A 15,893-nucleotide genomic window follows, 5' to 3' on the forward strand; every position below is an offset into this window, starting at 1 on the left:
CCCTGGGAAAATATAAAGAAAGATCTGGAAGGATAACACCTCATACTGAGAACTGATTTCCTCTGGGGATAGGGAGGAGGACCAGGGTTTGGGATTGAGGGGTTCACAGGGATCAAAAAGACCTTTAGCCTTATTCTTTTACAAGAATGCATAATTGATTGTTATTTGGGTATGTAAAACTTAACTTTTTAAAAAGAAGGGAGAAAAAATACCAAGTATTAGATTCCAATACTATACTTTGAATTTAGTTTTTTATATTTGTTATCTATGATATGGGAAAGGAAATTTTATTTTTCATCTGTTGTAAAACTTACTTTCTTCAGCAAGGTCACCATAGAATTGTTTTAAGAAAACTAAAAACACAGTGAAATAAAAGGAATTCTTGGGGTCGGCCCGGTGGCGTAGCAGTTAAGTTTGCACATTCTACTTCAGCAGCCCGGGGTTTGCCAGATCCCGGGTGCAGACCTACGCACCATTTGTCAAGCCATGCTGTGGCAGGCGTCCCCCATATAAAAAGTGGAGGAAGATGGGCACGGATGTTAGCTCAGGGCCAGTATTCCTCAGGAAAAAGAGGAAGGTTGGGGGGGCAGGCTCTGTGGCGCAGCAGTTAAGTTCACACGTTCTGCTTTGGCAGCCCGGGGTTCGCCAGTTCAGATCCCAGGTGTGGACATGGCACCGCTTGGCAAGCCATGCTGTGGTAGGCGTCCCACATAGAAAGTGGAGGAAGATGGGCACGGATGTTAGCTCAGGGCTAATCTTCCTCAAAAAAAAAGAGAAAGGTTGGTGGCAGATGTTAGCTCAGGGCTATTACTGCTCCGCCCCCCCCCCGCCCCGCCCCCAGCCAAAAAAAAGGAGTTCTTTATCCTAGGACCATATTACACCTCTACTTGGAAATGTAGACTTAATGAAGCTAACCAAAAAGATAATCAGTCAGCTTCTAAACCTTCTATCACCTAAGGCGAAAGATGATCTGATCATTTATGTTAAAAACAAGGACTCAAAAGAATTGAATATGTGTCATATTAAATGCTGTTATTGTTTTGGTGTTTTCAAATCCTGATGAAGTAAATCCAGTTACTTCAGTAATAATTTCTTAATCATCCCTAGTTAGCCGTTAGCATTCCTAAATAACTCATGATATAAAGAAAAACAATGTAAAAATCAAGGCACTGTAATTATTCTTCCCCAAACGTATATAATATAGGCCATTCAGAGCATGCTATCCCACACTCCTCAGTATTCTACAACATAGAATTAGAAAACTAACATTTATTGATAGATTTAAGGTGTAATACAGGTTTCCAAAAATGTGGCAGTGAGAATACCAGCATAAAAAAGAGAAACTTGTGCTAAAAACAACCTGAATTCATCATTGGCAATATTACATAACAATCAAGGCCCTCACATACTAATGATTTCCACTTTGTCTATATTGCCAACCTCCCATGCATCAAAAAAACACAAAACTAAGATTATCAAACTTGGGAAGCAATAAAGTACTCTATGAATTTTAAGATCATAGGAAAGTTTGGGAGATTTGCAAAATATATCCTAATCATCCATGTGTACAATCTCATATCTAGTCATTTTTGCAGTGATCATTAGTGAATAAAGAACAGATTTACAAGTTTATATAGCAGGGCATCTGGGTTCAACACAAAACTGTTACAAACTTTAGGCAAATACATGTTTCATAAGACACTGCTAACACTTAAAGGAATTAAATAAAATTCCAAAACTTGGAAAGCAAATAAAGACAAGACAACTAAGAAGCATTTTCCACCATTTACTCTTGTTATCAAAAATAGTTCAACTCTTCTTGCAAAACAAAAACAAAATAGTACATACTGGACACGTACATCACATTTTTCTTCCTATGGCTTTAGCCCACCCCCACCCCACCAAAAGAGACAAAAAAAAAAAAAAAAAAAAGCCCAACAACAACAAAAACAACTCTACCTGACCACATTCACAGAAAATGACACCAGGATACACTACAAAACAGAAGGAGGTGTCATCTGCTCTGTGTCCAAAGGTTTCTTCTCCATGTCTTGTACTAGGTGAGTAACCATCATTGAACATGCTGTGTGCCAAATCAAAACATAACTTCAACATATGTCAGATCTCACGAGAGATGGTGAACGTAGTAGAAATTGGAAATTTTCCAGCAGTATTTTTCTTTAAATAAGCACTGTCAAAGCAGCAACTCTTCTTTTAAATCTAAGGTCATTTCTTTACAACCTAGTCAGTCCTTGTTTTATCTGGGCTGTGCTCTTTCAAGCAACTGACTAGATTTCCCTTCAACAGAATGTTTGTGACTCACTTGTCTTCCCCATAAAAATTAAAGGGAAGAAGTGCATTTAAACTGAAACATTGTTTGTGCTTTACATGCAAAAGAGCATTCTAAAGAAAATTCTCCTAGCTTCAAACCTACCTAAATGCACAGGCTTCATAAAAAGGCATTTTTATTAGGCCTCTATAAAGAAGCCTTTATAACGAATAGCACCCTATTAAAAAAAAAAGCATATTCAAAACAAAATCTGTGGCAAACTATTAGAGGAAACAAAAAATCAAAGAAGTGGCCAATGGCAATAAGTACAATGCATAAATCTGGATAAGTTTTGGGGCATTATTCCAAAATTATTTTAAATAAATCTCAATTTCTAAATAAAACATTTTTATAATTTTTTTAAAATTCTGTCACATATAGTCTAAATTCAATTACCTTCAGAATAAAACTGCTCTTCTCCACTTCATTTATCTAATTAGAACATTGCTCAAAGTGAAGGAAGGATTTAGAATTTTTCTCTACAAATGAGTCAGACTTAACTAAAAAAGGGACTCAACTCAGAAGAGTTTTGTAGCATGAACACCTAAACATCTGCAGTCTGATAGAATTTCAAGTTTGTTCACTTTTAAAAGACAGATTTATTCAACATTCTAATGGGGGCAAATTTTCTTTCATAATACTGCTGATTTAAGAACTGCTACATACACCAGTAGCCAATTTCCATGATCAGAAATGGTATTACGTCAGCACAAAGGTTGAGCTGGACACATCAGCTTTTTGACAGGAGAAACATCAATGGCATGTGAAGGCAGCACTGAGTCTCCTGAACAAACTAATGGCTACTTTTTCACAAAAAATTAGCACAATCTTTATGGACTGACTAGATACCACTTCCTTACATTTAATCATAAACTTTGATTATGCACAAAGCATGACCATAAACAATGAGGTTAATGTTATTTTCCTTGCCAAAGTTCATTTTGTATAAATCAGTTGCATCAGCATTTGTTCTCAAACTATGAGGTTCTGTAAGAACTAAGGACATATAGTTGTAGGGTTACTCCTCCATTATCTGCAAACTATTTCCCCGACACTAACACATATAACTTAGCAATGAAAACACTTGATACAAGTGATCTATATGCAGGAGCTCCGGCAAGTTAAACCAACAAAACCATAGCTGCCGTAAAACTGTAGCTATTTCCCTACCAGAGGTAGGTTTAAAGACCCACTGACTTAACAGTCGAATCTCATGTCTATAGCTTCATCCAAACTTTTATCATCATGTGTACTGGCAGCTAAAAACGTCGTTACTGGGGACCCTGTGACATTAATTACACTGGTGCTAGTACTAGCATTGCGCACAGCAATGCTAGTCACATTAATGCCCAAAGTGAGCCTGGTCTGCTCCAAGGCCTTTTCTGGCACAGCAAATGCCTCCAGCTTCTTTTCCCCATTGGCCATATAGGAGTTTTGGCAGCCACGACATATACAATCTAAGCAGGCTTTGCGGTTAGAGTAGCAAGGGCAGCGTTGGCCGCGGCATGTAAGAACACTTGGATTTTGAGTAGCACGCCCACATTTACACCCTTTCTTTTCTTGGGGCTTTTTATACACAGTCTTGGTAGGACTTCCTGGCATAAAATGATGACTAGGAATCTTTTCCTTTACTGTTTTGTCTTTTTTAAGAATACCTGGCTTGGTTTTAGAGTGAGATTTCTTGGATCCATGTTCATGACTCTTTTTCATGTTTTTAGTAGATAAAAGTACAGTTTTGCTGATTTTGGGCGTTGTGCCTCCATTGGGAACAGTTGCTATAGGTTGAAGAGAAATTTTGCTTTCCCGTTTCACTGTCACAGGAGCAGATGCCCCCAATGTTGGGCCTCGGATAATGGTAGAAATTGGAAGTGGCTGAACCTTCTCACTGTCGCTTTCTGATCTGGATCGTTTTCTATTCAATTTTGCTACCTTCGGAGTTGCTGCTGTACATGATAACCCATGAAGTGCAGGACTGGTGGACATAAAAACATTATGGCTAAGAGATTGGGAAGAAAGCTGCAGAAAAGGTCCGTTGGATACAGTGGCTTCCAAGTTGGGCTGCAAATTAGGGCAACAAACCTCTGTATTTGAAACAGTTTCTAAGCTGCGAAGTACTTCCTCAACACTCAGTAATAGAGAGTCACCAGGCTTTATATCTTCACTGAAACTGCAGATATCAATGCCCGTGGAGCACAAATCAGTGGCTACCGTGTCACAGACAGGTGGCAAGCTGTCAGACAGATCCTCAGTTTTTATGTCAACAGTGTTACATACATCAATCGTATTTGAATGTTCAGGTGAAGGAATATTTATACCAAATCTATCTATTGAAAGCCCATTATAAGTAGGCAAACCATTGATAACAGAACTGCCAATAGCAATGCTGAGGGTGCTTTCAGATATTGGAGATAAACTAGCTTGAGGATCAGTTGTAGGTTCTGAGGTCGAAGGTAAAGGGGAATGTGTCAAACACAAAGTAAAGGATGAATCTGAGGGTTTTTCTGTCTCCTCACAAAACAATGATCCATCATTAAGCAAAGCCAAAATATCAGAAGAACAGTCGACTGCTTCTATTATATCCCGTGCCAAAGTAGTCTGTGTTATATATTCGCATAGTTTTTTGTAGCAGTTCACTAGGATGCTTAACTGCTTGTTTTCCTCAAACTGCTCATAGTCTTTGCACCAGCTACATGAAGGTTTCATCATCATTTTCTTGCCTTTACAAGTTTTGCAGACATAGTGTTGGCAGGTGGAGTTGGTGGGTGCAATAGGATCTTGTAGCAAATGTCCTAAGAGGGGAAAAAGGAGGAAAGCAAAGATTTTAGTAAAATAAATTTACAATTTCATATACTGAAGTTAAGATCAGATTATAAGTAATCTATTAAAATTGAGATGGGTTAAACTCACCAGACCAGATAACCAAAAAATGTATCTTACAGGAGACAGAAAAATATTCAATAGGTCACTTCACTTCCGTGCCAAATTCCCCAATCCATTATCTCAAACCAGAATCTTCTTGATTCTGTGTTTCTCCCCTAAACAGTATGTTCTGGTCCACTTTCTTATCCTCTTCTCCAAAGGCTATAAAGAGGTGGAGATCAATCACCAAAAGCACAACCTAGGCTTAAAACCCTGGAGACCTCAACCTAACACAATGTGGTAATGCTACAACATACTGAACAAAGTCATACTGGTTGTTTATTTTGTGTTAGACTCTGGGAAAAAAACATGAGCAAGAGAGACTTACTCCCTGCCCTCACTGAACATAGTTTGAGGACATTAATCAATCAGTACAAAGGCAATGTCACAGAAAAAAATAAAATTTCAAACCATCTTATTGTATATATACTAATCATAATAAATTAAGGAAAGAGATCAAAATGTGGTTACGATGAAAAAGAATTACATTCATTTATTAAAATAAAAAGGGGAATACTACTAAACTCAAATTCTCCTACAGAAAATCAAAACACAATGACAATGGAAAAAGAATTATGTTTAAATGTACTAAAAGAAAAAAAACAGGGCATTAATACTGATCTCAAATTCTTCTGATATCAGAATACAAAATGACCATGGTCATAAACCACAAGCATCCTAAGTACAGCAAGACAATATAAAAGTGAAAGTGGTTCCCCAACTTAATATAAGTCCCATTATAAATGACCTATATATAAGAACCAGGAAGGGAAAAGCAACTAGACCAGTCTCTATCTCCATCCTTACCCTGCGAAGAAGCAACTGTTCCTTGGTTCCCAATTCAGGACAAAAGGTTAGTAATTAACTCAAAGCAGCACCTGTTTCCTCATACACAACACATAATTTAAGAATCAAGCATGTGTGAGAGAAGGTACTTCTGGCTATAGGCAAGTGAAACCAGCAAACTCTCTCCCTTAAAAGCAACTATAAACCTAAAAATTTTTTACAAAGAAGGTCATTTTCACAACCAAAGACATAAAAGCATCTGAGAATCGTTTTGTTTGAAAAACCAATGAATTTCAGGTAAGGACAGTGGGAATTTGTAGTGTTCTGGTCTGGGGCTGCCCAGTTCTCCCATATCACCCAGCTCCATCAGTGTTACCCTGTGAGGACCAGAAGCTGCTGTGGTGAAAGGAGTCTCATTCCACTTAGCGCAGTAGGGAATGCATAGGACCAGACGCATTATCTCTGGTAGTGACTTCTCTGAGGCTAGCCAGTTTAGGAGGGCAAACAGCTCAACTCTTACTAGCCTGAGGTTGCACAAGCCCACGTTAGACAGAGAGACCTCAAACAGGATGGCAATTTTCCCCAAGTTGATCTATAAAGTCAATGTAATCCTTATGAAAATCCCAGGTGGCCTTTTTTAAAGAAATTAACAAACTGATTCTAAAATTCATATGAAATAAGACGACCTAGGATAGTCAAAACAATTCTGAAAAACAACAACAAAGTTGGAGGACTTACACTACCAAATTTCAAAACCTTCTATAAAGCCTCATTAATCAAGACAGTGTGGTATGGCAACAGCATAGGCATATAAATCGAGGGAACAGAAGAGTCCAAAAAGGAAATTCTTACATTTATGGTTGATCAATTTGTGTGACCAGAGTGCCCAGATAATTCAATAGGGAAAAGAGAGTATTTTTAATACACCATGTGGGACAATTTGATATCCAAATGACAAAAAGAAAAAAAGAACTTAGATCCTTACCTCCCAACATACACAAATATTAATTCAAAATGGATCATAGACACCTAAATGTTAAGAGTTAAAATTTTAGAAGAAAACACAGGAGAAAATCGTGACTTTGGGCAAAGTGCTAAATGTGACATCAAATGCATAATCCACAAAAGGGAAAAAACTGTAAAATGGATTCCCACAAAATCAAAAACCTGTGCCTCAAAAAACACCATTAAGAAAATGAAAAGATAATCCATAGATTGGGGGAAAAACATTTGCAAATCACATATCTGATAAAGGGCTTATATCATGATATATTTTAAAAACTTCCTACAAATCAGTAAGACAACTCAATTTAAAGTGGGCGAAAGATTTAAATACACATTTCACCAAAGAAAATATATGAATGTCTACTAAGCACATGAAAATATTCTCAATATCATTAGTTATTAAGGAAAGCAAAACCATGGCATACTGCTACATACCTATTAGAATGGATAAATTCAAAATGACAGACTATACCAAGAGTTGACAGAGATGTGGAGAAACTGGAACCCTTCTACATTACTGGTGAGAATACAAAGGGTAATCATACTGGAAAACAGTTTGGTAGTTTCTTAAACAGTTAAATATACATTTGCCATACAAACCAGCAATTCTACTCCTAGGAACCTACTCAAAGAGAAAAGAAAATATATGTCCATATAAAGAGATGTATGTGAGTGTGCACAGCAGCACGATTCATATTAGACAAAAACTGGAAATAATCCCAAAGTCCATCAACTAGTGAGTAAACAAGATGCAGTATACATATTGATAAAATAGAATGCTGCTCAGCAATTAAAAGAACAAACTACTGGTATATACCACAATATGATGAACTTCAAAAACATTATGCTAAGTGAGAGAACCCAGATACAAAACAGTACATTACTATATTATCTTATTTATATAAAAATGTCTAGAAATGACAGAAAAGCAGAAATAGTGGTTGCCTAGAGGTAGAAGTGGGAGCAGGGGTTAACTGTAAATAGGCACAATGGAATTTTGGGGATGATGAAAATGTTCTAACGTTATATCGTGGCGATGGTTGTGCAACTCTAAAATTTAAAAAAAAATTTAGACAAGGAAGGCCCAGTAGTTGGAGCCAACCTTCTACCCAATGCAGGAATATCTTAGAGTACCCTTGACTTAACCTAAGGAAAGGCAGAGGAGATATGAATGTATAGAGATATAGACATTTATGTATACAGTTAAAAGGATAAACCATAAGGTTAAAAAAATACATTACCTATTGGGAAGGAGAGACTGAACAAAGTTAAGTGAACAGGGATTAAGACTAGACTATTCTGCATTTAACCTATTTCGTAGCTTTTAACTTTCAAATGATGCAAATATTTTACACAATTATATAACAAAACTAAAATTTTAAGGAAATCTCAAAAAATCAAAAGCAAAATGAAACAACTAAAATTTTATATATCAAATTGATAGTTTAACCATTCAGCAATTAACTATTTTAAGTGACTTTATAACACAGAAAAGTGACTCCAATCCTTATACGCTCCTTTTTTTTGGTTTTCAGTAATCACATTGTTGGTGGCAGTGCTGGTAGTTATTATAAAAGTGTTTGTGTCTTTTGTGGGATAAAGTAAATGTTGATGTCATTGAGAATCTGGACTATTTTTTAGTAAGAGGAAGGAAGAAAGTTGTAAGACAGAAAAAGTTAAGTAAAAAATCCTACAGTCCTCAATTTCAGTTGGACTTGTCAGTATGAACTCATGTTTTCATCTTAAATATACCTATTTCCTAGGACAATACACTGAAAAGGCCTGGAAGCAAGGGATCAACTCCAGTAGCAATGAACTCAGATAATGATATTGAAAAACAATTTCCTATTCAAAGGAATCAAGGTTTCTTGGACAAATGGTTGATTCCAGATATGTGACATAAATTAGACAAAATGAGTTTTGATTACCTCGTTATGCCAGAAAGCAAGGAAACTATAAAAGATCAAGAGAGTGTTAAAGGGACTCAGGAGCAAACCTGAAGAGGTTCCCACTGGCCAAAGATGAGAAAATTTGAGCATGCATAAATGCAATGGAATGAAGCACATCTAAAATGTTCAAATTTCTGAGCTCATTTAAAAGAAACAAAGAAAGAAAACGAGTTTCAGGATGCTAGTGAACCAGCTCATCAGTTTGAAAACTGGTAAATGAAGAGCAAGAATCAAGTATTTATTCTGATTTAATATATATGAACTATCAAATCACAAATGAGAATTTTCTCTTTAATAGGAATAATGCAGCTAATAAAAGAAAGAATGATATGATTTGAAGGTCATCATTTTATAACCCCTAATGATCTGCAAATCATACAAGCTGAATGATAAGTAAGGATTACCTGTTCTTGCCTTCATTCCATCACTGATGATCTTTTCACCAGTCATGTCAGTCAAAACATCCCCTAACTACTAAGCACCTTAAAGGACTTGCACCCTATATATCTTTGTATTCTGAAGTATGAAGAATACATATAATAATCATGCGTTGCTTAACAACGGGGATGCGTTCTGAGAAATCTGTCGTTAGGCAATTTCATCACTGTGCGAGCAGCATAGAGTGTACTTACACAAACCTAGATGGTATAGCCTACTACATACCTAGGCTATATGATACTAATCTTTATGGGACCACCGTCATATATGCAGTCTGTCATTGACCAGTATGTCTAATATTGAGAACTGAAAATAGGCTAGAGAAAACACAGAAATTATCACTTATTGATTCATGATTCCATCACTGAGTTAAGAACTTCCATTACCTGGCCTCATGTTACCTATTGGATTCCCCAACCATTCCCAAACACAAATATTTGAAACTTTAATCGACCATTAAAGATACCTAGAGGCAAACCTGTTTCATGCACCCAGCTAACCGTCCTAATTTTACACCTCACAACAAAGGCAGATCCAGTGATATGAACAACACAGAAAAAAATTCAGGGGCTTTCTTAGAGCTAGGATAAATGTTAACCACATACCTACTGTCTGTCCTTAAGGAGATTCTTCCCCCTAAAATTAAGAAATCTCAGATAACACTTTTTAAATTGTAAAAATACACCTTATCCTAGAAAATAAACTGGATGGGCAATCTGACTCAAGGGGAAACATGTCACTCACTGGTAGACTGTTCTATAAAAACTGCGGAGTGTTTGGAGACAGGTTTAATTTATTTTAGCTTAGATCATGTTCCATATAGTTTCACACTCAAGTACAAAAACTGACTTGCTCAAAATACACATCCTCAGATTTGAAAAATTTATAGTTCATGACAAGACTACATTGCTTGAATCCTTAATCTGCAATGTATCACAGGAACTACCTTCCATAAATAAAACAAATTGTCTTGTAACTAAATGAATCTGATAGTACGTGCCCTGTTAAGACAATATTAAATGATGCTACATTGACCCTAAAAAAACTAAAGACTATTCATTTTTACTCCTCACTTTTAAAAAGTTACCAATTCCTTATTTACTCTCTCTCTTCTTAATTTTTCCCATCCCCAAGCCAGCCAATTAGAATTTGAGAAAAACTTAAGTTTCAGATTACCACAATGGTAATTCTGGGAATTTCTGGGAATACATAACTGTTGACAATTAATTTAATAAAATATTTAACACCAGGTTTTTGTAATGCTCTTTATTTTGTCAAACTTTTTATCATGGAAATTTTCAAAAAGACAAAATCAGAAATTAGCATGATTAACCTCCATATACCTATCACCAGATTCAATAATTATCAAGATTATGCCACATTTGCTTCATCTACCCATCTTTTGTTAAGTATTTCAAAGTAAATGCCAGACAACATCAATTCATTTCTACATACATCAGTATAAATCACTACCAAGTGCATTTTCTTATGTAACTACAATCCATTGCCCTAGCAAAGGGCTCAAATTCAGCCAGCAAAAAGAATTGTAAGTTATACTTTTCTCAGTAAACATGCTTTTTTTTTTTTTGGTGAGGAAGATTCACCCTGAACTAATATCCATTGCCAATCTTCCTTTTTTTTTTCTTTTTTTTTTTGCTCGAGGAAGATCAGCCCTGAGCTAAGAGCTGTCCCAATCTCCCCCTATTTTGTATGTGGGATGCCTCCACAGCATGGCTGATGAGTGGAGTAGGTCCACAACAGGGATCCAGACTCATGAACCTGAACACCGGCCAGCGAAGCAGAGTGCACAGAACTTTAACCACTTTGCCATGGGGCCAGCCCCTCAATAAACATGCTTTTTCAGCCATAAAACTTTCCTTTTATTAAACAGATTTAAAAGAGATCATTCAAATCATTACTTGACAGTATTAATATACCAAAGTTAGTACTTGGATTGGCTGCCATGCACTTTACCCCTACCCGACAAGAATCGCTGCCAGCATCAAGATTTACAGAGCAGCTTAAGTTTGAGAGAAAGACCCACAGCACCAAAATAAATAAGCAAACAAACTATAACCGGGTCTCAAATAAGCTCGCCGCTTTCACCATACAAGGGAAAGGCACTTCTCCTTAGCATGAGCAAACAATGAGAACATCATTAGTCTCTGGGCAAACTTTTCTGAATACATAACTGATGCCAATTTTGAATAAGGCAAGTGGTAATTCATTCACTTCAAAATACCATTGGTAAAGGTGACCATACTATAAATTTCATGTTGACATGCAGACTAACAAGTAAATCATGTCTTAATCACTTCTGAAGCAAGATCTTTTGATTCTCCATTTTAATAGTGATGGCGTTCAACTTCACTAATATTTTGACCAGATTACTGGGGGGAAATTAAGTTTAAGGGGTGGAGGGGAGGGAGCCAAGAAAAAATAAAACTGGTAATAGCTAACACGTTTAGCAAAACTTGTTAATGACTAAAAAATGATCCTGTGAACAATGAACCTGGCAATAATAATGATTATAAAATAAAATCAACAATGGCAAAAGCTACAATAGCTTAAAATCTAACATGGACAAATTAAGACATGAACAACAACAAAGAGACTAAAGAATCAAATCCTCATTTTAAAGTTTACATGGAAAAGAAATGATCCCAATGAAAATAATTTCAGTAAAATGAAAACTGACAAAAACGGAAAATGGTTTAAATGGAATTAAACTATCTCAATGGCTTAATTTTGGCACTTGACAAAAATGCATCATATAATTCTAACTTAAATGGCATATGCACAAAAAGAGCATTTATCAAAATCAAAACATTCTGTATTTACCACCACCCCCTCTCCAGAATTCCTTCTCCTGGTAAAGCTTCTATTACAGCAACAAGGATTGCCTAATCAACAACCTCAAATAATGCAAGTAATTTTATATAAATCTTATTTGTTGTTGATAACATGAGACTTAAGGATGAGGAAAAATTAGCCAAGATTCACATGAACATCATCCTGAAATGCCACTATCAGAAAGCAAAAAAATGCACACAGGCAGGACACAGTTAATAATTAAAACATCATACTATTTCTCCAAGAAGCATTCTTGGAAACTAGAATATTAAATGGTCAAGGAATCCACAAAAGAGATTCAGATAAGTCTTATAATACTTAGACATATGAGATATATGGAAAAGTACCTGGAAAGGCGGGGGGGGGGGGGGGTGTAATCATTCTTTGTAATAATACCTCAACCAGTTTTACCAAAATAATGAAAGAGAAAAATAAAGACAGTACAGAACCCAACAGCTATAAAATACATGGGATCCTACAAAAGACAGGCAGCAGTTTTCTGCTTTTACTGATAATCCACGCAACATGAAACAGAAGAGATACCATAAAAGATATATTTCTAGGGGCTGGCCCCGTGGCCAAGTGGTTAAGTTTGTGTGCTCCACTTCGGTGGCCCAGGGTTTCGCCAGTTCAGATCCTGGGAGCAGACATGGCACTGCTCATCAAGCCATGCTGAGGCGGCATCCCACATGCCACAACTAGAAGGACCCACAACTAAAAATACACAACTATGTACCGGGGCGCTCTGAGGAGACAAAGGAAAAATAAAATCTTTAAAAATATACATACATATACACACATATATATTTCCACATACTAGTTCAATAAAATACGCTTTCCATCACAGCCCAAACTTGCTTCCCAACAAAGGGACCCACATCAAAAGTAATTAGAAAATAAGAAGCTATCAGAAACTCACATTAAAACTCTAAGGCAAAAGGAGGAAAATAATAAAAGTAACAAAACTTCACTTGAGAAAATGGAATAATTAGGGGCCGGCCCCGTGGCCAAGTGGTTAAGTTCATGCGCTCTGCTTCAGCAGCCCAGGGTTTCGCCAGTTTGGCTCCTGGGCACGGACATGGTACCGCTCATCAGGCCACGCTAAGGCTGCACCCCACATAGCAAAACCAGAAGGACCTACAATTAGAATGTGTAACTATGTCCTGGGGGGCTCTGGGGAGAAAAAGAAGAAGAGGAAAAAAAAAAAAAGACTGGCAACAGATGTTAACTCAGGTGCCAATCTTAAAAAAAAAAAAAAGGAATAATTATATTCCATGAGATTTTGTTAAAATCATTACTAAAGTAAAGAAACTTAAGAAAATAGCACTAACTAGTTATCTTAAAGTGCTCAAAAAAGTAGAGTTCTTAAATAAGTTTTCTAGGTTCAATTTTCTTACTGATTCTAAAGCCAATTTCCTCAGCAATCACTATTGACTGAGATAACATACTTTTAGCCAGTCATTCCTTCCCAAATGGCCCAGATAACTTTACTGACCACCTAAGTTTATCTATAGTCACATATATAGGAGAAATACCAAAGACGATGTGGGGGGGAAAAGCTTTATTAAGAGTAAAAACTTTTGTTGCCAGCCAAATCACACTGCTCTGAAGCTCTTGGATCCAAGACAGGACAGTAACTTAAGCAATGACAAAACATTTGACTGAATGATGACAAGTGATACACCTGTTCTTGGAAAGGCACTCTCAAATGTTGCAGATAGAAAATCCTGAAGTATTTTGTTCAGGAATGTAGTCTTAGATTCTGCTAAGGAAATCTTTCCTGCACCATGAGGGCACGACTTTTCTCATGAAGACTCAATCTAACCATATTTGTTTCAAATACGCTTCATACGTTTCCATTCTCTACAGGATGACCAAAAATGAAAAAAATCTTGTCCATATTTTAAATTTTCTCAAGTTAAGCCAATAAAAACATGTAAGCCTGATCTCAAATGGGGTGAAGGGTGGGGGGGACAACTTTTAATTTATAAAAGGTAACAAAAATGAGACAGCAGAAACACTAACAATGAAGGGGGAGGTGGGGGCGTCAATTAAATGCCAAGATCTTTGTTTAGCATGTTCAAGAAGGTATTCCTCTTTTTGTTCCATCCCAAAACATATCCTAACAATTATTTTTTTCATATGTTTGGCAGTATACAAATTAATCATTTTCTTTCATTATACTAGATGATTCTATCTTTCAACATTTACCTGGATATTTCTCATAAACATGAAAAACTATAAAACATTAAATCTTTTGAAGTTCAGCAAATCTGTTAAAAATTCGAAGAAATTTTAAGTTCATCAACCTTGGAAGTCAGGTTCCTAGGCACTCAAATTCTTGGGGGAGAGGTTAGTGGACTGAAAGTTTATCAATGGGAGGAAGGGAAAGAGCAGAGGAAGAATAAGTTAGGCTGGGATGTAAGCACAACAAAAGCCTCAGATGACCCCAGACGGAGCTCTGAAGCTAGGATGGTTCTTCAAGGCTGTCCTGTGTTGGGGCAAGGGAGCCAGGTCTTCAATGGACTACCCTTTGGACAGAGGCTACTCCCAGAAAGGGGATGTGAGCTTGGGTGAAGGGTTCTCTTCAGTCAAGGGTAATTCCCAGGGAGGTCTGACAGCCCCAGCAACACTCCCCACAACTAAGAAAATGACGTCCTTCAGTCCTCAGTTGGGGATCTGGGAACTGTCCAAATCTGATAAATTTTGAGGGAAAAAAATGTAATAAAAAATCATGCATCTATAAAAGCGAAACCAGCAAACAGCCATTGATGATTAAGTATCTAGGTACTCAGTTTTTTCCTTTTTGCAATTACTGATTACAGCTTTTAGCTGTTTAACCCACCCATTGTTAACTGTGCTGCTCAGGCAATATACTATCGACTCCCACTAGGCTTCTACAGATAACATCTCCCTGGAGCCTGGGTCACCATGGTAATGGGTGTGTGAGCTGTTTTTCAGGAATTAGAACTCCTTGTCCACTTCAGGCTGGCTGAGACCACCAACTCATCAAATGGGTCTGCGCAGATGTCCGAGAGGCAACCTTTTGACGTCAGGAGGCTAAAAACTCAACCCTCAGATCATGCTAACACCACCATTTTGTGAACATGGGTCCTGTGAAGAGACATAAAGTCTGACAACACTTGCACAGATCATCAATTACCTCACCTCTCCTCACTTCCAATCACCTCTCTCCACATTTCAGGCCACCTTGCCCACATCGCATAAAAATCCCTGAGTCCCTATTTTCAGGGAAGCAAATCTGAGGCTCATGCTCTCGCTTCCTCACGTGGCTGCCTTGTGAGTAAACACTCTCTCTGCTGCAATCTTGTCATCTCAGTGTTTGGCTTTCCGGGCAGCGGGCAAAAAACGAACCTGGTTCGGTAACAAAAGTGACCTGGCTCTCCATTTCTTAAAGCTATAGAGTGACTTAAATATCTAGCTAAGCTCTTTCCAGCTCTAAAATTTGATAATTCTAAGATTTTTTTTTTTTTTTAAAGATTTTATTTTTTCCTTTTTCTCCCCAAAGCCCCCCCGGTACATAGTTGTATATTCTTCGTTGTGGGTCCTTCTAGTTGTGGTATGTGGGACGCCGCCTCAGCGTGGTTTGATGA

At 37.1% G+C, this 15,893-nt stretch overlaps 1 protein-coding gene across 2 annotated transcripts in view; it reads right to left on the reverse strand.

Moving 5' to 3' along the window:
- Positions 1-1,249: 1,249 nt before the first annotated feature.
- MSL2 (MSL complex subunit 2) overlaps positions 1,250-15,893 on the reverse strand; it is a 36,731-nt gene continuing 22,087 nt past the window's right edge. For both annotated transcript variants that reach the window (XM_023620971.2, XM_070238179.1), the window contains exon 2: positions 1,250-5,118. In XM_023620971.2, coding sequence (XP_023476739.1) covers positions 3,527-5,038 — 1,512 coding nt within the window. In that variant the 5' untranslated portion in view covers positions 5,039-5,118 and the 3' untranslated portion in view covers positions 1,250-3,526. The remainder of the gene's footprint in view (positions 5,119-15,893) is intronic.

The sequence above is a fragment of the Equus caballus genome, chromosome 16 (genome assembly GCF_041296265.1).
Source record: "Equus caballus isolate H_3958 breed thoroughbred chromosome 16, TB-T2T, whole genome shotgun sequence".
Taxonomy (NCBI): domain Eukaryota; kingdom Metazoa; phylum Chordata; class Mammalia; order Perissodactyla; family Equidae; genus Equus; species Equus caballus.